General features: G+C 49.4%; 1 protein-coding gene across 2 annotated transcripts; it reads right to left on the bottom strand.

Moving 5' to 3' along the window:
• Positions 1 to 5,289: 5,289 nt before the first annotated feature.
• On the bottom strand, positions 5,290 to 12,006 carry TXNIP (thioredoxin interacting protein). 2 transcript variants are annotated; one of them, XM_005293637.4, is made up of 8 exons: positions 11,191 to 11,986; positions 9,978 to 10,050; positions 9,720 to 9,867; positions 9,135 to 9,237; positions 8,591 to 8,847; positions 8,067 to 8,223; positions 7,561 to 7,712; positions 5,290 to 7,137 (listed from the first exon to the last, which is right to left on the bottom strand). In XM_005293637.4, exons 1-8 carry the CDS (start codon positions 11,438 to 11,440, stop codon positions 7,102 to 7,104), a joined length of 1,176 nt encoding a protein of 391 aa, XP_005293694.1. In that variant the 5' UTR covers positions 11,441 to 11,986; the 3' UTR covers positions 5,290 to 7,101. The 2 variants fall into 2 exon arrangements, with proteins under 2 accessions (XP_005293694.1, XP_005293695.1); XM_005293638.4 differs by lacking the exon at positions 7,561 to 7,712 and having other exon boundaries at positions 11,191 to 12,006.
• Between the last annotated feature and the right edge of the window lie 13,036 nt (positions 12,007 to 25,042).

Here is a 25,042-nt window from a genome sequence, read left to right as displayed (position 1 = left end):
CGTGGCAGAACTGGGGATAGAACCGAGGAGTCCTGGTTCCCAGTCTCCTGCCCTAACCACTCAATACTACGCAATGGGTGTGAAGACTCCCAGAGCTACAAAAAGAACCCAGGAGTCCTGACACCTAGTCCCCTGTTCGGACACAGTGGTGATAAGTGTAAAGCCTCTCTTTGCCTTTAGAGAAGCACGAACACGGGTGTCGCCTAGTTAAGAGGCTGCCACTTTTTCTGCATTTGATTCTGCCTTAAAGAAAAGTTGCTTATTTCGATTTAGCTTCAACCGATTTCTGAGTAACTTAAGCTGCACTGAACTAAGCCTGGCTCAAACCCGAGTAGGGGCAGCTACACAGCCATTCGCACTGGTTTAATGAAAGCGCTTGAAAACCTCACCTTGCTCCACACTGTATGTCGGAAGCTCTGGCCTTCACTTCCTTGACTAGCAGCACTGGCTGCCCAGGGGGTTTGCCTTGCTAATGAGCAATGTGGTGGGGAATCAGGGGTGGGTAAGGACCGAGAGGGGAACGCAAAGAAACTGAAGCCTGAGCTATTTGCCTCTGCAACGAAAACCATTTGCCAAGGTCACGGCCAACCTCTGAGCCGCATGTGTTATTTTCCTTCCCTAGAGGCACCTGGGCCCTGTTTGTATCTAGAAAAACAACCCTGCAGCAGGTAGCAAATACTTTCCGTTCACTTTCATGAATGTGGCCGGGCATGAGTGGAGGGCGAGCTCTCCCATGGGATCCTAACGGGGTCAGGGGGACCTGGAGGAGCTAAGCGGGAAGGCTGTGGATGCGGCAGGGGCCTCGTTGCTATATGGTCGCTCTCGGCAGGTCTCCGCCGCTGTTGATGAACTGCGTGGCGGCGGGGGAGGCTGGCTCGGTGGGCCACGCTGTGCCGCCTGGCGTTTCGCTGTGAGCAGGAACAAAAGGGTCTTCTCCCCAGGCCTGCCTTCTGCTGCTGAGCCCTTCCCCGCAGGGGCCGACTTCCCAGGGCTCGGAATCAGCCCAGCGCCCTTCCCGTACCCCCCACGTCCACTCCAGGTATGTGGGCCAGGTTTCCCAGTGGGCAGTGCCCTGGCCTGGGCCTAGGGAAACCTGAGTTCTTTTCCGAGATCTGCCAGTGACCTTGGGCAAGTCACTTCCTCTCTGTTTGCCCTCCCAGCTTCACCTAGATTGTAAGCTCGGTGCGCAGGGCCAGCCTCTCACTAGGTGTTTGTACAGCATGCAGTTGAGGCTTCTAGGTGCTATCTACAACCAGCAGTGACTAACTCTACGCAGGGCCAGTGCAAGGATGTTTCGTGCCCTAGGTGAAACTTCCACCTTGCGCCACCCCCCCACGCGGCAGCTCCCCAAACCCCGCCTGCCGGGGGAGCTGTGCGGCAGCTCCCCACCCCAGCTCACCTCTGCTCCGCCCCCTCCCCGAGCCCTGCAGCAGCTCCCCACCCCCTCCCTCCGCCCTGAGGCGCGCCCCCGTGGCAGCACCCCACTCCTCCGACCTGAGGCGCCACCCCCATTACAGCTCCCCCCCGCCCAGGGAGCTGTGCGGCAGCTCCCCACCCCAGCTCACCTCTGCTCCGCCTCCTCCCTGAGCACGCCGTCGCTGCTCCACTTCTCCCGCCTCCCAGGCTTGCGGCGCCAATCAGCTGTTTGGCGCCGCAAGCCTGGGAGGGAGAGAAGCAGAGCGGGGCGGCGTGCTCGGCGGAGGAGGCAGATCAGAGGTGAGCTGGGGCGGGGAGTTCCCCTGCGTGCTGCCCACCCCCCTTACTGCTGCAGGCGGCCCTCCCCCCGCCCCCCTGCCCCAGCTCCCTCCACCTAAATGCCGACGACAACCGGGGCGGCCAAAGATCCAGCCGCCACGGTCACCACCAAAGAAAATGCTGCCCCCCAAATGCTAGCACCCTAGGCGACCGCCTAGATCGCCTAATAGGTTGCACCGGCCCTGAGTCTACACCTTATATCTGTTCTCGTTCTCAAAGAAACCTGCGCGACACACGAAGCCTGGGTACTTCAAACCACGGGCTCGCTAAAGCGATCAGATTTATGGCTCATTGCAACACTCTAGAACCCACTCGCCCTCCTTGGTTCTAGGCCAGCAGCGGTGTTAATGGCCCACTGCACCTAGAACGGTCTCGTGCAGCATTTCAACGCCGTATGCTAAACAATCTGTTCCACCTTGTGTTGAGCTGTGGCCCTTGGCGTACCTTTCCCAGCCCTGAAGATGAGGTCTGCGTAAGCTTGAAAGCTCGGTCCTTTGCAGGGGCGCCAAAAGGAGGTGGGGGAGGGAGAGGAGTGAGTGGGGGGTGGGGTCTTGGGGAAGAGGTGGGGCAGGGGCTCAGGGAGAAGGGGTGGCGGGTAGGGTTTGGGTGCCGGTGGCTCCCTTCTCCCACTATATGAGAGCTTCTGCCACTCCTGCCTCTATTGCCAACAGATGTTGATCCAGTGAAATATATGACCTCACCACCTTGTCTCAAATATCCAGCCCCAGGGTGAAATCACCTAGCACATGGGGGCCTGCAGTGGGACTACTTCCCCACCAAAGGTTTTTAAAGCCAAGTTTGGTAGCTCAGGATATAGAAACTCCCCTGAGTACTGTGGCCAGAACAGAGATGTGCTATAGTTCGGTGATTAACCACTAGACCAGTCTACCATGGAAAGTGGTGGCATCTCCGTCTTTTGATAGCTTCTAATCTAAGCCTTTGGCTGTCTTTCTGGAAGACGTTTTCGTCAAACACAAGTTATTGGATTCAATACAGGAGTGACCGGATGAAATTCTCTGGCCTGTTAGCCTGACCTCCTGTACATGTGCTGTAATGGTCTCTTCTGGCCTTTAAATCTAATCTTTGAATGTAAAAGTGTCAGTCATTCCTTCTTGTCCAGCACGCTGGAATATTCAGCAAGAAGATCTGGTGATTTTTAGTCAGGGGTGAAGTTCCACTTAATTGATGCTTAAATCTTTTCAAGCTCATCTCTTTCTTGGCCCTAAATCATTTTGTATCTCCTCCTGCAGCAGTTTTATTCTTCTCTGCAGATAAGCTTCAAATAGACCCAGTCTTGGGTGAGATTTTAAGCCCCTCAGGGCAGGGCCTGTCTGCACTGTTTTTGCTGAACATACTGCTGGGTACCTGTCTTAAGCAGCCATGCAAGCTGGTAGTAAAAATTAAGTTGTGGGCAAAAACTGGTTGAAACATAAGTGTAATGTGGCACTTTCCATCCCAAAGCATTTCAAATGATGGGCCTGATCCTTCTCCTATTGATCCCTTATGCACACAGCACCAGTGATATGCAGCCACTTCTGGGGTAGCAGAAAGGAAATGCCAGGGGTGGGATAGAGAATTTTTTGTTATCAAGGGTAATCAATTACTCAAGAGCAAGCTATGGGACTTTTAGTAGCCACATAAAATAGACAGGACCTTGGGGATCAAAGTTTCCATCTTAAAATATTCTTACATTTTCCATCACAAGTATTTGCTTAAGAGAAGGTGTTATTTTGAAGATGTCCTTAATACAGATTTTGCTGGGGGAGGGGAAGGAGACAGTCAGTTTTACAAACCTTGCTGTTATTTAGGAAGCTTGGTTATGCATGCAACTGATGAAAGAACAACATTCCTTTGATCACGTATGTGCCTTCTCATTAATTACAAAAATGTGAACTCTTAATTTGCTGCCACCACTGTTGTAACAGGGCGTAGGTCTACACTTCAAATGCTGCACTGCTTCTGGGAAGACCCTACCTATGCTGTCTCCCATCAGCATAGATAATCCACCTCTCCAAGAGGTGATAGCTATATTGACAGAATTCTCCCATTGACTTAGCTGTCTACAGTTGGGGTTAAATTGGTTTAACAGCATTGCTCAGGGAGTGTGGATTTTTCCACCCCCCTGAGCAATGTTATACCAACCTAGTGTAGACCAGGCCAGTATGCGGTGAATTAGGTTGGCTCTCTGCGGTATGCTCACCAATTTTGGTAAGGATCGCTAGCAAATCAAGCACATATAAGCCTCCGCATCATCCTAGTATCTGAGCACCTCGGTTGCTAAGGGCTTTAGCCTCAATGCTGAATTAGGGGAGTATTATAACAGATTATCTGCAATTTTCGGCAAATCTCTTAATCAGTGGCAGAACTGACTGTAGAGCTCTCATTCAGACCCTTAACCACAAGGAAAAGATAGAACACCAGAAGGAACAGGTTTAAAAATGTTAAGATGATAAAAAAAGTGAACAGAGTTTGAGCATAGAAGTTTCTGGTTATCAGGGAATAATGTACAGATTATCGAGGGTGCAAAGTTTGGTTTAAGATTTGGTGGCATAAGGAATACATAATCTGCAATATCCCCGATTGGGGGTAAAGGGGTCAAAGTACAGGCATTGAGATATGAGGGTACGAAGTTCATAAAGTGGCTATGTTTGGGTGTGGAGTATAATGAGTGGATGATGATGAGGGTGGATTGACCCTCATTTGGTGAGATTTAATGTTCAGGGAGTTTATGGTTCCAGTTCATATAATCCAACGGAGAAGGTCACTTGGTCCCTTTCTTGTAGTGGGAGAACGAGGTCACTCTGGCTCACGCCTCCTGGTACTGTCGGTGGTGTGCATCTCATCTGACCTCCTGTATAACTTGTATCCTCCCTCTCTGCTTGTGTGAGACCACTACAGGACCTATGCTCTGTGAAGGTGTTAGTCTCCATGTTAAATAGCAGGGGCAGAAGGAAGCAGAGAATTAGTGACTTTGCCCTACCTCACAGTTGGCTAGCGGACAGCTGGGAATAAAAAGGATGGTCTCCTTAACCCCAGGACAACCCAGCACCCTTTCCACTGCATCAAGCCGTTTAGCACTTAAACAGCGCTATTTATAATGGAACTGGAGTTGGACACAGGCTCCCACGGACTTCATGGAAAGTGGAGGTGCTTTGGCCATTAAAAAATAAAAATAAAGTCACTGATAAAAGACAAAAAGAAGAACAGGAGTACTTGTGGCACCTTAGAGACTAACAAATTTATTAGAGCATAAGCTTTCGTGGACTACAGCCCACTTCTGTCTCAGGCATCTACACTTGAAAGTTTTGGCCTTTGTGTTGCAGCCTATGAAACCCAAGTGGCTGCTGGTTCTCCTCCCCCAGCAATTTATCCCCCTGCCCCCAGCAATGGATTGGTAAGGTGGTAACTTGGCACAACATCCTAATCACACCAGCTCTGAAGGTTCACATCAGTTTTACAATATGAGCCCCCCCCCCCCCGCCCCGCCCCACCCCCAGTAGAAAAGTTTCCACCCAAGAACGATGGAGGCTTTGGTTATTTCAATTGTCTTTATTAAAAATGTCACCCCACGGGGGTGGATAGAACATCTTAAATTGTACAAATATAAAAACTTTCCAAAACAAATACAAAAAAACACAGTAACAAAATTCAGTACACCCGATTCGTGTCATGACAGGCCAAGGCAGCTGCTAAGGCTGATGCAAGCTTGGTTCCGCCAAATACAGATGAATAAACACTTAGAACATGCAGTGCGCTGGGTTAATGAATACACAAGGGGGGGGGGGAGGGGGAGTGCTTTTTTCTGTGTAAGGGGAGGACTGACCCACAGGGGGGGAAAAAAAAGTTAAGATACTAGTTCCTTTCTCCCCACCCCCCGCCCCAAAAATCCCTCACATACCAGAAAACCTTCCATCTTTTTCTTTTTTGGTTTAATGTTTGCCTAAATTGTGGCAGCCTCGCTTTAGGCTACGTGCCTTTCCCCCAGGCGTCTGGACATTGCACAAGATAGTTTGACCAAAACTTCAAGTGGTGCCAGACAGCGGGTTTGAGACTTGTGCTTTGATCCGCAGGCAAGGGAAAGCATGAGACAATTCTCAGGGTTTGCCTGGGCACAGAGAGGTTTGTTATTTCTTGGGCCGTCCTTGAAGTGCAATCCCAGCCAGACTCCTTTGTGCACCTGCTGAGGCCAATTAAACCAAGTAGTAGTGATGGCTGGGTTGGGGTTTTTTTTTTTTGGGGGGTGCACTAGTTTATCTGCACAAATGAAGATAAAAATTCAAAACGAAAGAGGACGGAGATAGTGATTCTTAACAGGACCATGGAGCTTAGCTTACACTTGTTTAGCAGATTCACAAAACTCAAAGTCAAACAATAAATGCTATCAAAGAAATAAAAACAAGTCATATGACACTGCTTTGAACTGGCTGTATAAAACTCTTGGCTTTGGAGACATTTGGACTGGATAATATTTCATTTGCTTGTTAGAACAAAAAAGACAGACATGCATAAATAACCTTAAGTTTTCCCCTTTCTACAGGGCTGTTATGTTCTCACTTAACAAGCCTGTGGGTGGATATTGTCAAATAGCAATGGAGGGAAGTGATCTCTTTACTTCTACCTCTTGCCAAGACACAGAAGTGTTTCCACCGACACCCGAAATCCTCAATGGGAGGATTGTAAAAAGCTTTGCTATTTTATAAGGCTAGCTCAAGCACAAGTAAGAATCCTTGTAACAGAGCAACAAGTTTACAATCCTAAGCGAGCAGGTTTCATTGAAATCTTCAGACACTAAAAAAACATTGATGAACAGATCATGTGTTCAAACATAACTGATCATCGGTACAGCATAATAACAGATTCAAGGCACAGTGATGGTCGTTTTTCTGCCATTGAAGCCTTTTTTTTTTTAAGTCAGAATCTGCTGGCTTTGTGCCTCTCCCTAACAAATCAACTCTTAAGTGCCCTCCATAGAGCACACACCTTTTCCACCCCACGTACTCCCGTTACAGTTTCTACACAAGCAACTATTTATTTTCCAGGGAGATTCTGAAGGGCTCTGGAGTGCAGGCAAGGCCCGATAGCCTCTGACCAACATGGCATTTCGCTCGTCACATCAAGTCTGTGCACACAGCACATCTTAGAAGAAAGCCCTTTACATCTGCCTTCTTCTGTACTGTCTGATTTTTCAGCCCGGTTGGAGCGACCCTACCCCACACTTCTTGGGATGTTTTCTTCCTGCATTCAGGGCTTTGAAACCCCGTTCTGAACTCTGATTAGGTAATAATCACTGCAGATACAAAGTGAGTCCAGGAAAGTAGAAAAACAGAAACAGCTGCTTCTTGGCACTCACTGCACATTGTTGTTAGCATTGCAGGGATCAACCTGGGGAAGAAAAATAGGGAGGTCTTTAGACATTTGCTGAAGAATACTAACTTGTTAACCCCAACCAACTGTAGTCCATTTCCTAAACACGTGACTCGAGAAATAAGTTCTAACTCAAAGCTACCCAGCTGAAGTAAGACGCACCAGCCGCATTGGACAGCTTTGTGCAAGCAGATGCAGTGCGGTTTTAGTGCATCCCTGGACAGATCCGCATCAGTATCACAAGGACCACTAATCTCTTCTAGTCTGTCGGTTTCTATCTTCCTGACAATAGAGATAATGAGTCTAGCCATGTCTGAGCATTCTTGATACTGGTATGAATGCAAAGTCTCCCACCCCAGCTAAATCCTAGGCGTCTGTTTTTCCAGCTCTATTTCCTTTGTGGCCGAAACCAGCCACGCAAGATATTCACCAAAATCTCACCTCTGTGTAAGTGGGAGGAGGCATGAACTTGAACTCTGGGGCATACATGAAGATAGGACTGTCGAAGGAACTGTCAAGATCATCCAGAAGGGGAGCGGTGGGGCTCTCCAGGCGGTGATCCTCAGATATGATGTCCAGGTAGCACGGAGGCGCTGTAAAAGAAGCTTGTGAGCCCTACAGGATATTTGTGGAGCAGAGCGCTTTGTGATGCGATCCCAGTTTGATTCCTATGTTCAGGCCATTAGGATGATCCACACTCCCTCTCCTCCCCTCATAGAGGTGGTATTTTAGAGCGCTGGAAGAGCTCTGTCCCAGGACTACACAAGCCATGTTGAAGTGCTGCAGCACTTCAGCGTTGCCAGTGTAGACTAGTCCTAAGACTGAGTGAGTGTTATACTGCATTTCAAGGGACGGCCTCAATCCATGTATTGGAAGGTTTCAGAGCAGCCCCCCTTGCTAAAGACTAAAGCAAGTATCCCCACAAAACAGCACAGCACTCGGCTCACCTTCTGGAGCATCAGGGATATTGAGGTCCACCCAGCTCATTTCAGAGCTAGTCTGGCTAGCCATGCTGGAGCTGCGGCTGGCAAACCCAGATCTGCTACCGATGACGAGAGGCAGCTCCAGAAGGATCTTCTTGGAGCCAGGGACGCTGGCATAGATCTGTATGAACAAGACCGGGAGAGGGTTGGTTACTACATCATTAGCCCGACACAAGAATTAGTCTGTCACATTAGAATTCCTAGTGAAACTGCAGTGACGTGGGGAAAGAACTATGGTATAGATTAAGTGTAATCCATCCTTCAGTGGTCAAAGTGACATGAGCTAGTGAATCATGTGATTATGCTCCCATATACATGGAGACTAGTGTTATAAGGACAACTGTACATGTCCAATTCCCTTATAATGGCATCCCTCGTGTTCACTGCAGAAGTGGGCAACCTCTTAAAGCAGTATGGAGGAGCTGGAATCCAAGCGGCAGCTAGACTAAACTGGGAATAAAGGGCTGCTTTGATAGCGAGACCCTTACCTGCAAGAAGTACTCCACACGCAAGATATTGCAGCCCAGGATGGAGGGTTTGATCTTCTTGACCCGGAGAGTTTTACCCCGCCAGCTCTCAGACATGCCCGAGATGATGGGGTTGCCTCGGACGCAGGAAAGTTTCTGGGTCAAAACCTTGGTCTGCCCGTTTGCCAAGTAGGTATGCTTGGAAACAATGGCTGCTTTGGGTACCACGATCCGGGAGCAGATGTTCTCAAAGTCTGCATTTATGGAAATATCATCACCTGGAAAAAGATATATGGAAGCTTAGTTATGGAGAAGGCCTAAGGTCTTAGCCAGACCAGTATCATCGAGTAGGAAGTTCCCCTGATTCACAGTCTGCTTCCCTTCACTCACACTGCATTACATACTCCTTCTTATGCCCACCACGCTCAGTTCCTTTCCCCCTCTTGCATTTTCAGACTTCAAATCCCTGTCAGTTGTCTCATTCCCCCTTCATGCACTCTGCTTAGCCCTTCACCCCCCTCCTCCCTCACCATCCCACTCTCAAAGGAAAGAAACCAGATCTCACCTTCACAGAATCCTTTTCGGTCAATCCTGGCACTGACAGACACATGCCCATCAGGAATGAACAAGCAGGAAACCTTCTTGTCTTTCTTGGCAGCAACTGGTGACTGGAAGAGATCCATAGGGAGATTGCGTTACACAGAGGAAGAGGCCACAATAACACAACAACATCAGTCCGTGTCCTCCTGGCTCCCGCACTGCCAAATGCTGTCTTCACCACCTACTCGGCTCCCCATTCTTGGAAGTTCTGTGTCTGCCTCCTGCCTGACCTTTGCCCTGTCATCTGTGTTTCAAACCTGCTGCAGTTTAATTTGTAACTCCAATTAGGCCCTAACATCCTGCATTATGGATAGTAGGTGACACTCTCTGATGCCCAGATGCCTGCCCTCCAGACGGCTGTCTCATGAAGCAGAGTACTAAACAGCCCTAATTGGAAGTCTGGACCACAGCCCCAGAGATAAGTATTTAATCTGTACTTTGCAGTAAAGCCAGTTAAAGAGATTCCTCGGGACAGTGCGAACATCCTTTTCTAGAGGACCTGAGTCACCACTACCACCCACATGCACAGACACAGAGACCTGATAATTACCATTAAGTCTGGAGTGTTGACATCAACGGGATCCATGACCTCAAAGTGCTGCTTTATCTCCTGAGTGTGACAGGATGGGCGATCCAAGAAAGCCTTAACCCAGTAATCCACACAGCCATACTTCCCTTTGAATGAGGTCCCCAGAGGCCTGCAATACAAGAGGGCAGAAAAGCCTGTTAGAGAGACACAAGATAACTAGAAAGGAAGGACTTTTAACAAGACTAGGATTTTTAGTAGCCAGTTTTGGCCAATACCTACCCCTGGGGAAGCTCAAATCCAAATTTGTATTCATATTTGTTGCCAGGTCTCAAGATCACAGAGCCATCCTCATCTAGAAAGATTAAAGAAAAAGGAATCCATTAGAACACACTGCCGACTGAGATTCCGCTTGTCCTGTTTCACGGTTGTAACCGTCAACGCAGCTGTTGCATTGATACCCCCTAGACAAGAACAACCGAACACTCTCTGCTGATGCCCTTTTGGAAGGGGAGTAATATTGCAGATCTAGGCTTGATGTTACTTTAACAGTCTCTCATTTTAAGACAGGCCAGCACTTGACTTCTGCTTCAACACAGCACTTCCCTTCACATTCTCCTTCCCCACTCTCCCATAATCTATCTGCTACTAGTCTCCCAGTTGGGCGGGGAGAAAAAAAGGGAAGTCAGCCATTCAAGGCATTTCTCATCCCCACCGCTCTTTCATCTTAGTTTTCTCACCCTCTGTTAAGAAGCTCTGCCAAGTTTGACAACTCTGCCCACTTACAATTTGCCTGCAGGATTGACGGGGAACGTCCTGTTACAGAGATCCCGGAAATCCATACGCTTGCCAACTATCTAAACTTGCAGCTCCCTACGGTGACACCTGTTCTGCAGACTGTACTTGCTTATCAATACAGACTGTACCCACATCTCTTCCTAGGAATCAAGGGAAGCCAGCCATTGCAATTAAATCGAAGGCTAAAAGGACTACTCTGTCATTCTGAGCTGCTCCTACATCCTGGAGGCTACTCCCTACAGGCATAAAAAGTGTATTAAAACCTGCGACTGTTCTCTGCTGGCTAAAATATCTACAATGATACCTGCTTTTCTTCCTTGGCAATGTAGTGAGTATTAAGTGGCTAGAGTTTTATTACGAAGTTGGACATTTCAACACTAAATTCTCAAACTTCAACGAGTTTCCCCTGCAAGGCTAAATTTTGCTCTTAGCCAGTTTAGGTCTGCCAGGGCTCAAATGAAGGATTAGCGCTTCCTACCAGAGGACTTGAGAGGCTAGCAAAAAGCCAGGAAGATGCAAATACTATTTGAGTCCGCCTCTTTCCACCCAAAACCTGCATAATGCATCAAGAAACCTTCTTTAAAAAGCCACCAATCCTCAGTTAAGTTAAAAGCCTCCCAGGCCTTTAGTTTTACCGTGGGAAAACCCACACAGAGGCGCACACACAACAAAACGACTCTTGAACCCAGGTTCTCACCAGTGGGATGATCATCCAGGGTGAGGACATCTTCATAGCGCAGGTACTCCATCTCCTGCTTGCATTGTTGGGGTCCCTTGATCCACTCCACTTTGGCCTCCCCACAAGCCAGCACTTTAACTGAGCTAACCCGGGTGGTTTCGGTCACTTCCACCAGCACACGGCCGGCGACCTTCTCTCCACTGCAGAAGACCTTGTCGGGCTCGCTGAAGACGATCTCGAAGGTCTTGATCTTCTTGAACACCACCATGGCGACTGATTGCAAAGAAGTTTTGTTTCGCCCGCCACAAAAAGAGATTTTGCCTTTTTTGTTGTTGTTGGTTTGTTTGTTTGTTTAACGAGAGTGGTTTTGAGCCACGCTCTAGAGGGTTTTAGGCAACAAGGACTTTTTTAAAAGCTCGAGTTGCAAAACTGCAGAGAGCTTTTGGCAAATAAATTCACCCTCTCTAAAGTTTGGCCCCCTTTTTTAAAGGGTGGCCTAACAGCTGGACTCCTAGCAAGGGCAACAACAGCAGGACGGGATCCTCCTGGTACGCAATAGCTTCCTTCAGTTCTGCAGCAATAAACGACCTTCTCTCTGCTGCAACCTGCAAAGCTGTGAGCCCGGGGAAAAGCCGGAGGTTGCCTTTATACCCCCTCACCCCTCCCCTCCCGTGTTGATCTCAGCTCTCCATGCTGAAGGCGCGTGGACAAGCGTGTTCGCCGCGTGATCAGCGCTCCCATTGGCCGCCGCCGCCTTGTTTACATCCCCGCCGGCCAATCGCCGAGCCGACCGCGGAGCGTGGACACCGTGTGTAAGCTGTGCCGGCCGGAGTTGCGAGAGGGCCGGCGTGGAGGAGAGAGCGACGGGGGAGCGGGCCAAGGAGAGGCAAGAAGGGAGGCGCCGCGAGCCAATCAGGGGCGGAGGGGCGGGATATAATGTTCTGGAGCAGCAGGGCGGGGGTGTGAGGCGGTTTTTGTGGCTGGGTTGTTGTCTCACTCGCAGGCAGATGTCAGCCCCCCCCCCCCCGCCTAGCCTTCCCTCTTCGGGGGGTGGAGGGAGGGTCCCCCCTATATAAACTGTACGGGGGCAGCTGTCAGCCCCCCCAGTACTGCCCCCCCGACCGTGGGGCCAGTTCCACAGCCCCCCTCCCACTGACCATGGGGGGGTCAATTACACGGCCCCCCCACTCACCCCACACTGACGGGGGGTTAATTCCACAGCCCCCCACTCTTCACCCCACACTGACCATGGGGTGGGTCAATTCCACAGCCCCCCCACTCACCCCACACTGACCATGGGGTGGGTCAATTACACAGCCCCCCCACTCACCCCACACTGACCATGGGGCGGGGGTCAATTAAACGGCCCCCCCACTCACCCCACACTGACGGGGGGTTAATTCCACAGCCCCCCACTCTTCACCCCACACTGACCATGGGGTGGGTCAATTCCACAGCCCCCCCCCTCACCCCACACTGACCATGGGGTGGGTCAATTACACAGCCCCCCCACTCACCCCACACTGACCATGGGGGCAGTTCCACAGCCCCCCCCCCACACACAAACACCTCACCCCACACTGGCCATAGGGGGCAGTTCTACAGCGCCCTGACAACTCCCCTCACTGACTATGGGGGCAGTTTCACAACCCCCACAGTACTGCCCCCCCCCACACACACACACTGACCATGAGGGTGTTAATTCCACAGCCCTCTGACAACTCCCCCCCCATATTGGCTATGGGGGGGTACTTCTACAGTCCCCCCCCCAACACTGATCATGGGGGGGCAATTCCACCTGTACACCTCCCCTCACACTGACTATGGAGGGTCAGTTCCACTGTCCCCCAGCACCCCCCAATACTGACCATGGGGGGGGAGCACTTCTACAGCCCCCTGACACCACTCCCAACATTGATCATGGCAACCCCCAACACCTCCCCGACACTGATCATGGGGGGCAGTTCCACAGCCCCCCAGCAGCTCCCCACACACTGTTGGGGGCAATTCAACAGTCCCCTACACCTCAGCTTCATAGTCACAGATCATAATTGAGGGCGGGGAGATCTCAGCCTCTCCTAACCCTTCTATTGACTATACTTGGGGGCTGCTCCTTTACCAAATCCCCCCATTTCCCAAAGAGCCGTCCCAAGTTCCAAAATGTACTAGCCCCACAGCCCCGAGCTCACTCCCATTGATTATACTGGGGTCATCACTACACACAGATTTCCCCTCAGGAAAAAAAAATCCTTATTTAGCTACATTGAGAATGGTTAAGAGTTGCACAAATTCCACCCCCTCCTCTGACTGTATTAAAGGACATCACATGCAATGGGGCTGACTGCTTGTAATACAGGAAACAGGGTGACTGGGTGAAAAAATAGGAAACCAAGCTGATTTTTCAGGGGCTCAGTGTCACAGCTTTTATTCTGGGTGACAAGCCGTGCGTTGGGATCGTAGCACCTCGTCTTTTGCAGAGTTGATGGTTGGAAAACAGGTTTATTGTCGGATCAAGTGCTGGCTCCCTGAAGAATCTGACTTCTGGGATATTAGACACCAAATAAGCAGCATCCTCACTCCTCATTTCCCTCTTATTGACCAGACTGGGGGGCAGCTTCGCACACCTCACCCTCCTGAGTGTTTGGGGAGCGGGTGGATCTTTGTACAAAGCCACTCACCGACTGTTCTGGGTATATTTCTACACAGCAGCCCTCAAGTTATCTTTTAGTCACGTTGTCAGGCATTCACCCCATCCCTGACCAACTGTGGTCCATTTTGGCATAGTTTAAAAGCTGTTTCTCTAGATCGGTGTTTCTCAACGACCAGTCCGTGGACTGGCGCTGGTCCCTGAGATCTCCCTGACATAATTTAGGAAGGCAGCAAGCCGCTCCCTGGTATCAAAAGGGTTGAGAAACGCTGCTCTAGATCAATACAATTTTCATGCAGACAAAGCTGTAAACCAGGGGTGGCCAACCTGAGCCTGAGAAGGAGCCAGAATTTACCAATGTACATTGCCAAAGAGCCTTAGTAATTTGTCAGCAGGCCCCCCATCAGATCCCCCCCTCCCGCCCCAGTGCCTCCGGGCAGCCCCACCGATCAGCGTCTGTCACAATCAGCTGTTTCACAGTGTGCAGGAGGCTGGGGGCGAGGGGGGAAGTGAGGGCATGGCAGGCTCTGGGGAAGGGGCAGGAGCCTTGGGGGAAGGGGTGGAGTGGGGGCAGGGTCTGTGGCAGAGCCAGGGGTTGAGCAGTGAGCACCACTGGCACATTGGAAAGTTGGCACCTGTAGCTCCAGCCCTGGAGTCTGCACCTATTCAAGGAGCCGCAGATTGGCCACTCCTGCTGTAAACAATGTCGTTAACCAGCTACAACAAGATTTTCTAAAGGACGGGGGAATAGGGAAATCAGAGACTCTCTTCCTCTTGCTTCTAAAACCTCTGCCCCCCCAACTGGGGCAAGGAACGTGTCCCCAGTATAGTCACCTCCCTTCGCTGTCCTTCGCCCCTGAAATGGGGACTGGGAGTGGTATGTGTGTTTGTAGTAACTTTTGTAGTACGTGAAAATGCACGTACATTTTCAGACTAGAATTTGGCTTGTGTATCCCACCTCAAGTCAATTGTTCCTCACCAAGTAGGATATAAACTGATTATCTGCTGGATCGAAGAAGGAATTTCCTTGCTATGAGAGAGCAATGGGGAAAAGGAGCGCTGGCCGCCTAGGAGTGAAATGAAGGAGCTGCATCTTTTTCTGGAACATCTGCTATCAGCTAGTGTTCGATACGTGGAACTAGTTTAGATAGATACACCACTCGTTGTTTTTGTGGATACAGACTAGCACAACTACCCCTCTGATACCACTAGTCTATTCTAATGTGGTAGGCGGAGGGACGCTGGGCTAAAGTGAGACATTGATTTAGTCTAATTTGGCAGGAGGTGGAATACCAGATTAGATTGACCACTTGTCTGTTCTGTGTGGCAGAAGATGGGCTACTGGATTAGCTGAATGCAGTTCCTTATCAGAACATCTTGCATTCCTTTAGGAGGAGCGTTAAATCCTGCCTCTCTGGTTCCCTTCAGTGCATGTGTCTCCTGAAGGATTATATTCCCTCTGGCTGTACCGCCCTGGCCTGTTCCAAACAGCAGCCCGTTGCTGTTTTCTCTCAGCCGGTGATAACACACATTCCACGGATGTCTCAGAACATTTATCCCTGGGCCAGGCAGCCTGCCAGAGCTGTGATCCAAGGCACATTCCAAAAATTGAATCCTCTCCATCCTCTCTCCCTGGCAGGCTGCCTTTGGCCTTTGCCTCCCTGACTTGCTGAAAATGCCTCACTGCCATCCTGCAGGGGGACTGTGATGTCCACAGGAGGGGACTAGATTATGAGTGATTCCACATGGGGGGCATAGTAAAACTTCTGGGGCAACATGCCAGATGAGATGACAAGGGGGATTTGGAAATACTTTTTTTGGTTTTTAAGTAGGGGATTTTTGCTCGTAAAACAAAATCTTTAGTTTGTCACATCACTTTCAAAGAGAAGATGCCAGAGATGAGCACCACTGAACTGTTGTCTCCGTCTGCCTGACCACTTCAGCAGCTCTCAAAGGTTCCTTAAAGCCTTGTCTGCTCTGTGCTTTGCTACTTGAACTGGTTTCAAACATGGTTCAGGCTAACTCAGCTCAAACGACAAACTGTGTTTAAACCAAATTTACAAACCGTCTTCTAGTCTTGATCCCTTTTGCCCTTGGCGATCTGAATTTCCTCTGTACCAAAGATCTGATGCACTGGAGAGTGTTGGTAAGCATTTTTATTTCCTGGCCTAAGCTACTTGACCTGGATCAGGGTAACAAAAAGTTCCCTCTCTGTCACATGGCAGGAGTCACTCATTCTAGTGTGTCCTTTGTTGCTTGCTTATCCATCCCAAAACGGATGATACAACTCCAGTCTCTGAAGGGTGCTGGTTGCTAGCTGCTGTTGCCATGGGTAAAACTCCAAGGTGGAGTTGTTTACACAAGATGTACTTTAGCCATATATGGTTTCCTCCAGAAAGTACAGAGACACAATTTCAAACCATTCACAATAGCCCTACCAAAAGGGACTTGACTGTCACGCAAAGGCTTGACTGTTACGTTGCCCACTCCTGCACTGTTATTGCAAAAGCTGTTTCCGCTGGTGGGGGTGGGAGCTGATTAAGAGAAGCCTGGAAGAAAGAACTGTATTTTCAGAGCCTAAGCAGGGGGCTGTGGTTTGAAAGTCCTCCTGAATGGCCACTCCTATCCCCTGCTTTGCTCCTTTCTGCTCATATCTGATCAGGGTTCTCTGTGTTCATCACCCAAATCCTATAAGAATCAGTGGCCAGTGGAAACACTCTTCTGCAACAATGGGGTAAAGGAGTGCTGGCTGCCTACGTTCAAAATTGAGCAGAGAATGGGGTGTTTCATTTTACCTTCCAAAAGGAAGTGAAATGTTTCTAAATTTAAAAAATGGATGAAGATTTTAGGGGTCAGGGAAACTGGTAATGAGCCATGGGACCTTATACCATGTAGGTCCCTATTTCAAATCCAGGCCAGGTTGGTAGTGACTGGAAATGGTTGCCATCTGATAGATCTTAAGGGATCTATGTGACATGAGTTTGGTGGGTCCCAGTTCAGTTCCTAACAGAGGTTAGGTGATCTCATCACAGGTATCCTCTGAAAAATTCCCATGGTGCTTATCAATCTGGTGCATAGATTTCAACTTCTCTGCCACATAGTGGAACCTATCTCTCCCTGATTGTCCCAGCAGCACAGGGTAAGCGCTTACATTGATCCAGTTTGGGGGTCCCAGATTGCAAGCTCTTGGCATGAATGCAATTCACAAAGACTTTCTAGCTGATGGATTATCCTATCTCCTAGAACTGGAAGGGACCTTGAAAGGTCATCAAGTCCAGCCCTCTGCCTTCACTAGCAGGACCAAGTACTTATTTTGCCCCAGATCCCTAAGTGGCCCCCTCAAGGATTGATCTCACAACCTTGGATTTAGCAGGCCAATGCTCAAACCACTGAGCTATCGCTCCCCTAACTATTGAGTTAATTGGCTAAGATCATAACAGCGTTCAAAAAAGAACTAGATAAATTCATGGAGGATAGGTCCATCAATGGCTATTAGCCAGGATGGGCAGGAATGGTGTCCCTAGCCTCTGTTTGCCAGAAGCTGGGAATGAGCGACAGGGGATGGATCACTTGATGATCACCTGTTCTGTTCATTCCTTCTGGGGCACCTGTCACTGGCCACTGTCGGAAGACAGGATACTGGGCTAGATGGACCCTTGGTCTGACCCAGTAGAGCCATTCTTATGTTCTTCTCCATATCCTTCCCAGATAGGGCTTTTATAATAAGTTGAGTAGGAGCCAGAGCTGGTTACACCCAAGTGGTCTGTGACTGGGATCTAATCCAACCATGTATACACAAAAATAGGTGTAATTTTAGAGTTTGTGAAAGGTCACATCACCAGTACCCATACCAAGCAGTGAGAACTAGCTCCATACCCACGGAATGTCTTGTGGGGAGAGAGGGCTGGATTTCATTTGTTTGGCTAGTAGAGACTGACTTCTTCTGGACACATGCAGTATGACACCACATGCTTCCAGCCCGGAAATTTGGTGCCTGCTTAGTTTGGTACTATTACTACTGCTACTATTACTGAATAATAAAAGAAGAAGCTCTTAGATAGCAAAAGATTGACTGACTGGCAAGAGCCATTTTCCCAGCGGCCATCCCTTCCCTCAGCGCTGGGTCTGCCATTTGTAAGTCCCCAAACAAGAATGGGACCCCATGTTGCTGGAGGCAGCAGGCAAGCGTTTATTTCATGTCTCCTCAGCAACCCAGGTTACCATGAGAACATCGAACCCCTCTCCCTTTCTCATCGGCTTCCTGTAGACTAGTGAGTCCAATTCAAGGTCGCCATCCTTATCGTGGGGGATGCTCAGTGGGCCCAGCATATTTAAAGGCGACTGAAAGATCCCGGATGGGGCCTGTGGTTGACAACTCCACTTCTCAGGCCCAGTGGAACTTTCTATCATCAGGGTGAAACTCAGCTTTGCAGGAGACAGAGCTTCCTCAGGGGCTGGTCCAAGATGGCGGAATAAACTCCAATGGGGACTAAAGACCATCACAAAACTCCCCATCTTCTGCTCCAAGTGCACAGTGCACTAATTCAACCTGCCTTTGCTAATATAAACACAGAGCTGTGTTGACATAAAACCCCCAAAACAACCTTTCCCGTTCCCCCCCAAGAAAACCAGCAACCAAAAAGAAACCCTACCAAACTCACTCTCATACAATTCTCCCAGAGGACTGAAGATGAGAGAGAGAATGAATTACATAGGACAGATGTTAGTCACGCCAGTTAATGCCTGGCTGTAAGGTGCTCAGATACTACAGTGATGAGGGTGATATAAGAAACCCTCCAGGATAGAATAGAGTCCACTGCCGGAGAGGACGATCAGGGTTGAGCTGTGAGTATCCGAGCTGGTTGGTTCTGCTTCCAGCGTGTGTGTGATGATTCCTCCCCCCCTACTCTGAGAGCTAGCAGAGGAGCCCAGGGTCAGGCACTGACTGTTCTAACCTCCTGGTGAAGGTGGTGATTGGGGTCAGATGAAGAGCTTGTTTCTCTCCTGGAGGAAGAACTGGGGATGAAATTTCCCCTCCTCTTCCCACGGTATAATATTGCATAAATATTACAAAGCATCAAACTAGGTAGACTGGTCCTGTACGGTAGCCCTTCCTATCCATAAATCTCCATGTGCTTTACAAAGATAGATGAGCAGCATTATCCTCATTTTACAGAAGAGGAAACTGAGGCACAGAAAGAGGCAGCAACTTAATCCACATCACACAGCAAGTCCCTGTCAGAGCTAGGACTTGAACCCACAGCTTCTCGGCTCTAGTTCAGTGCCCAGTAGCCACATAGCACAGTGTCTCAGTAGATGAGCTCTTGATACATGTGCATCATTGGGGTCTCTGAAATGTATTGGGGGCCATTTCTCAAGTGTCTATTCTTTGCCCACCCGCGGAGTTAATTAACAAAGAGGAGTATTTCTCCATGGTGCTGCCTGTACTACGTGCCACAACTGGTGATGGACACAGGTCAGGAATGCATTGTGCTCCTACTTTGAGACTAAGGCATGAGAGTGAAAAATGTATAGATCTTTGTGTAGGGATTTCATGATGCTTTTGGTAGGGAAATACATACCTTAGGCCAGTAGTTCTCAATCAGGGGTATGCGTACCCCTGGGGGTACACAGAGGTCTTCCGGGGGTACATCAACTCATCTAGATATTTGCCTAGTTTTACAACAGGCTACATAAAAAGCACTCGCAAACTTAGTACAAACTAAAATTTCATACTGACTTGTTTCTACTACTCTGTATACTATACACTGAAATGTAAGTACAAGATTTATATTCCAATCAATTTATTTTATCAGTATATGGCAGGGCCGCCCCGGGGGGGGGGGGGGAGGGCAAGAGGGGCAATTTTCCCCAGGCCCCGGGCCCCGCAGGGGCCCCCACAAGAATATAGTATTCTATAGTATTGCAACTTTTTTTTATGGAAGGGGCCCCCAAAATTGCTTTGCCCTAGACCCCCTGAATCCTCTGGGCGGCCCTGGTATATGGTAAAAATGAGAACGTCAGCAATTTGTCAGTACTAGTGCGCTGAGACACTTTTGTATTTTTATGTCTGATTTTTGTAAGCAAGTCATTTTTAAGTGAGGTGAAACTTGGGGTACGCAAGACAAATCAGACTCCTGAGAAGGGTACGGTAGACTTAGGAGCAAGGAGCAAGACTGGGTATCAACCCAGATTCCCTTTGTGCTATTGACAGCTGGCTCTTATTTCTGAGGGTGCACAGACATCTAGAGGCCTCTCCAGGAACAGCACTGAGCCACAGAAATGATTCTTCACTCCTTTGCCTGTCTTGACCGGTGTCTCAGAAGTGATTTTGGACCCGTACACGAAGGGTTCAGGACTGTGCTAGCTCTCAAACTCCGTGCTGAGTATGATGGGGTTCTAAGAAGGAGAAGGGAATGGCTTTAAGAAATTGTGCAAACCAGGTTCCAGCTGACTGTGTGGCCTAGAGAAATCTGGGTTCCCTCTCCAGTTCCGCTATTTAGGCTGCTGGCGTGACCTTGGCCATGTCACTTCACCTCTCTCTGCCTTGACTCCCCCCTCTGTAAAATGGAAATTTTGACTGTGATGGGGGATCTACTTCACACCGGCCCTAAAGGGAGAGCTTAATTAAAGCACTTGGAGGCTGGGCCAGGCCTGATTAAAGATGAGTCCCAGCTGGGAGAGGAGCTGAGTAGTTAGTTTGAAGAGAAGAGGGCTGGAGCAGACAAGGTTAGTAGGGAGAGTGGGAAGAACTCAGCAGCCATTTTCTAGTAGATGGCAGAGAGACAGGTATGACCTGCTGGAGGAAGTTGATGGAACTGGCCAAAGCTGGGGAATCCTGCTGGGTAGAAGGCTCAGGTGGGGCCCCAAGATAGAGGGGAAGAAGCTGAATCCAAGAGCGGGGGTCCTGGATGCAGGGGCCCTGGAACAATTTGTATAGTCGGGGTGCTGAGAGCCATTGAACCAAACTGTTATCCATGCACATAATGGAAACCACTTCAATCCAGGGGGTGCTGCACCACCCCTTGTTCCAGCACCTATGCCTGGACATGCTCAGTGGGGGAGGACTCAATGGCAGAGGGGCCTGGCATATGGAATGCTGCAGGGGGCTGGCTCACTGGAGCCCTGATGCGAGGGTCGCTGTGGACTGGGGACACAGGCAAGGGCAGGACCTGACTGTCTAGGTAGAAGCTCTGGGTGGCTTTGCTCAGCACAAGAGCCTGGAGAGGGGCTGGGGAGAAATGCCACGGTAGGAAGGAGTCCTGCGGAGGCAGCAGCAAGAAGTTGGATGGAGCAAACCTTGGCTGCTGGTTAAAGGGTCTGTGGGCTTGACCCAGTGTGGTGGGGTGGCCCAGGTTCCCTTACAGCCACGGCAGAAGATGGTGCAAAGCCTCCCTGAGGGAAAGGGATGAGGATAATTCAGAGCCTATGGAGAAGGGTGTAAGGACTCCTGGGGCCAGGATCAGGGCCTGAAGACCTGTCGAGGTCTTGGAATTATTATTTGGACTTTGGTTTGTTGCCCCTTCTGTTACCCTGGAAGGGGTGGGACTAAATCACAACCTGGCCAGAAGGCTGCGTCATGAGAAGTGGCAAACCGAGGCCGGAGTCAGTGAAGCGGTGGTGCTGGAAGAGAGGTGCTGGAAGAGGGCCATCTAAGCCACCCCCAGCTGGGAGATGGGCGTGCCAGTGGTGAGTCCACCCTTTTACAAATACTTGTATGTCCTTGCTGAAATACTGTCCTTGCTGAAATTTGTCCTATGAAAAATGCTGAGATAAGAGCCAGGTATTTAATTTAACCTCAGCATCCAGTTTTATCCTGCATAGATTCTGTTTAGCTAATGCCACACGGTTATTGGTTTCCCATATATTTATGGGACACATTTAATGCTGGGTGCACCCCTCTGAATATTTGGGAAAATCTGGATCTGAATTCTGTATCTTGGGGCCTGTCTCTAGTTAATAGCACATGCTACAGCATTGGCTGCAGCACATGTGAAGTCAGGCAAGCCTGTGTGTTACAGGTAGCTTCAGTGCGCCTTCAGTGCCAGTGTTAAGCTTTTCAAGATTGACTTCTGAGTTGGAGGGCTCTATTTTGGGGTGTCCAGTTGGAGACACCTTGGGCCCCAATTTTCATGGCCAAGTACATTGCATCTGAAGTCACTAGGAGCTGGAGATAGTGAATACCTCTGAAAATCAGCCCCTTTGAAGTTGTATAATAGCTAATGCTAATGGAAATTCTGGAAGGGAAGTTAAACTCCATGATGCAGGGTTTAAGACCATCTCTAATTTTTAGGGCTCAGGAGGAGAATTGATGTAGGGGGACAGATTATCTAACTGGGGGGTTCTCTGAATCATCTGTTGTTGCCCATGGTTGGAGTCAGGAAATTGGACTAGATGGATCTTGGGTCCGATCCTGTCTGCCAATTCCTATGTTCCTAGGTCTCAAGTCGGTCATCCCAAAACGGAGGCTGCCCAGAGTTTGTGGCCACTTTGGAAAACATTGGCCCATGCTCCTGATGTCCTCTCATGCAACATAAGCTAGGAAACCAAGAGCTTGACCCAAAGCTCATTGACATCGATGGCAGGGCTCTCGTTGACTTCAGGGGGTTTGGATCAAGGACTCGGTGCAGCTTCTGACTGCGGTGTGAAATCTGCGGGCAGCGGAGAGGTCTCTTCTCCTCTGGTTGCTGACTCAGACATGTCACTGTAGGAGCCTGGTGCTGCTTCCCTTGAAATCGGTGGGAGCGCTGACATATAAGCAGGCCTGAACAGTCCAGTCCATTGCTTCCCTCCCTCTTGGTATGACTGCACTTTGCTATGTTCCTGTAGTATCCTCCCATCACCCAGTTCCTCTCCTCCTTCCCTGTAAAATCCTGCTGCTGGGATCGGCTCCTTGACCCAGTCCATTCCTTCCCCTCTTCAACTGCCTCCTGAAAGCTCCCACTTGTCCTGTGGGGCCTATCAACCACAGCTGTTCCCATGACATAATGTTAAAAGGGAACGACCCAAACAAACACAATCATGAATGTAAGGTGGTCTTCTCTGTGCCTATAATGGGTCTAGCACATCAGGGCCCTGCTGCTACCGTCATACAAATGAATACTAATAACTAACAAGATGCGTGCCCTTCATCACCACTCAGTCACTTGCTCCTGTGGCATCCCTTCCCCTTTTGTTTGCCTGTTTAGATGGCTTTGACATGGAAAACACATGGGGGTTTTTGTTGGTCGTTCAACTGCATACCGTATTTTTGGTGCTATGCAGATGATAACTTCCCAATTGTATGCTGCATTGGAGAGAGAGGTTTCAGAGTAGCAGCCGTGTTAGTCTGTATCCGCAAAAAGAAGAACAGGAGTACTTGTGACACCTTAGAGACTAACAAATTTATTAGAGCATAAGCTTTCGTGGACTACAGCCCACTTTCTATTTAGTAATTCACTCAGAGTATGTATTAATACCTGGGGGAGCAAACAAGTGTGCATATCTCTCTATCAGTGTTATAGAGGGCGAACAATTTATGAGTTTGCCCTGCATAAGCCTTATGCAGGGTAAAACGGATTTATTTGGGTTTAGACCCCATTGGGAGTTGAGCATCTGAGTGCTAAAGACAAGCGCACTACTGTGAGCTGTTTTCAGGTAAACTTGCAGCTTTGGGACAAGTGATTCAGACCCTGGATCTGTGTCTGGAGCCAGACGGGAGTGTCTGGCTCAGCAAGACAGGGTGCTGGAGTCCTGAGCTGGCAGGGAAAGCAGAAGCAGGGGTAGTCTTTGCACATCGGGTGGCAGCTCCCAAGGGGGTTTCTGTGATCCAACCCGTCACAGTGGGCTGTAGTCCACGAAAGCTTATGTTCTAATAAATTTGTTAGTCTCTAAGGTGCCACAAGTACTCCTGTTCTTTTTATTGGAGAGAAAGAATTCCTAATAGTTAGAGCAGGTGAATGAGGGTCAGGACTCCCTGAGTTCTGTGTTGTATGCTGGGAGAGATTGTGGGCTAGTGGGTAGATCAGTGGACCAGGACTCCTGGGTTCTATTACCTGCTGTGGGAGGCAGATTGTGACCGAGGGGTCAGGACTCCTGGGTTTGATTCTCAGCAATGCCACTAACTCCCTGGCTAGCTTTAGGCAGGTCACTTCACCTTGATTTTTACCTCTCTGTGGAATGGGGGTGAAATTTGCTCACCTCTGAGAGATGTGGGGTGGGAGGCTTAAATACCTGCTTCGGATGAATGATGCCGTGTAAATGTGAAGTGCACAATTAAGATGTGACAGGGCGAGGTGATGGCCCCTAATACCACCCCTCTGCCCCTCCCCGCTGAAGATCAGCTCTAAACTGGGTGATAATTGGCAGGTGTACTGTATTTTGGAGTGTATTTTAGTACTATGATTGAAAGCTCACTGAAATAAAAGGACTGGGGGAAGGGGTGGGGGAGAGCATTTCAACTACAGTAGCCTTTGAATCAGTGCTATTTCTTATCAAAGAGTGACATCTGCTGGTAAAGTAACAGGCCAAAGATCAGGTCTCAGAAAATGGTTCAATACAGCTAGGATGACCAGATAGCAAGAGTGAAAAATCGGGACAGGGGGTGGGGGTTAATAGGTACCTATATAAGAAAAAGCCCCAAAAATCGGGACTGTCCCTATAAAATCAGTATATCTGGTCACCCTAAATACAGCAGAGGTAAACGAAACCAGATCAAGGCACTGGGCGCTGGTGGGCAAGTACTTTGTGCCATCTGGACGTTTGATTGCTCTGTAGTTTGTCTCTCTCAGGCAGGGAGGGAAAGGTTGAGATATGCAGGATTGGCACTGGATAGTACTTGGATGAGAGTCTCTCAAAGCCAGGGGGCTGCAGACCGGGGCAGTATTGGTGCAGTAGCTGGTGCATGGTGTATTCCCTCTCAGTACAGAGCCAATGCCTCAGCGCAGTGCTAAGGGACGCAGAGTGGGCCAGAGTCTCTGGCACTACTCCCTTGTCATGCCCATATGCTAAGGGCAGCACAGGGTTGCCTCTGCATGGGTCGCCGTTCCCAGAGGGCCATTCTACCCCATTGTGCCACTGGAGAGGTGCAAAGAGGCCAGAGTTGGGAACCAGATTCCACTTGGTCTGGAGGAGCCAAGATGTTAAACTGAGGACCTGATCACCCGCGGTCACTAAAAGAGCCATTGCCACTTTCCCCAGTAATAGGTTCATTAGCTGCTGTATCCTCTGTATACCAAATTCTAC

This window comes from Chrysemys picta, chromosome 20 (assembly GCF_011386835.1).
Source record: "Chrysemys picta bellii isolate R12L10 chromosome 20, ASM1138683v2, whole genome shotgun sequence".
Lineage (NCBI taxonomy): Eukaryota > Metazoa > Chordata > Testudines > Emydidae > Chrysemys > Chrysemys picta.
This window is presented reverse-complemented; position numbering and strand designations above follow the sequence as displayed.

Coding starts and splice junctions, on each gene's coding strand:
- TXNIP (XM_005293637.4), bottom strand. CDS start 11,440: ATGGTGGTGTTCAAGAAGATCAAGACCTTCGAGATCGTCTTCAGCGAG. Junction 8,848..9,134: donor CCGAAAAGGATTCTGTGAAG/GTGAGATCTGGT, acceptor ATCTTTTTCCAG/GTGATGATATTTCCATAAAT. Junction 7,138..7,560: donor CTCCTCCCACTTACACAGAG/GTGAGATTTTGG, acceptor TTTCTTCCCCAG/GTTGATCCCTGCAATGCTAA.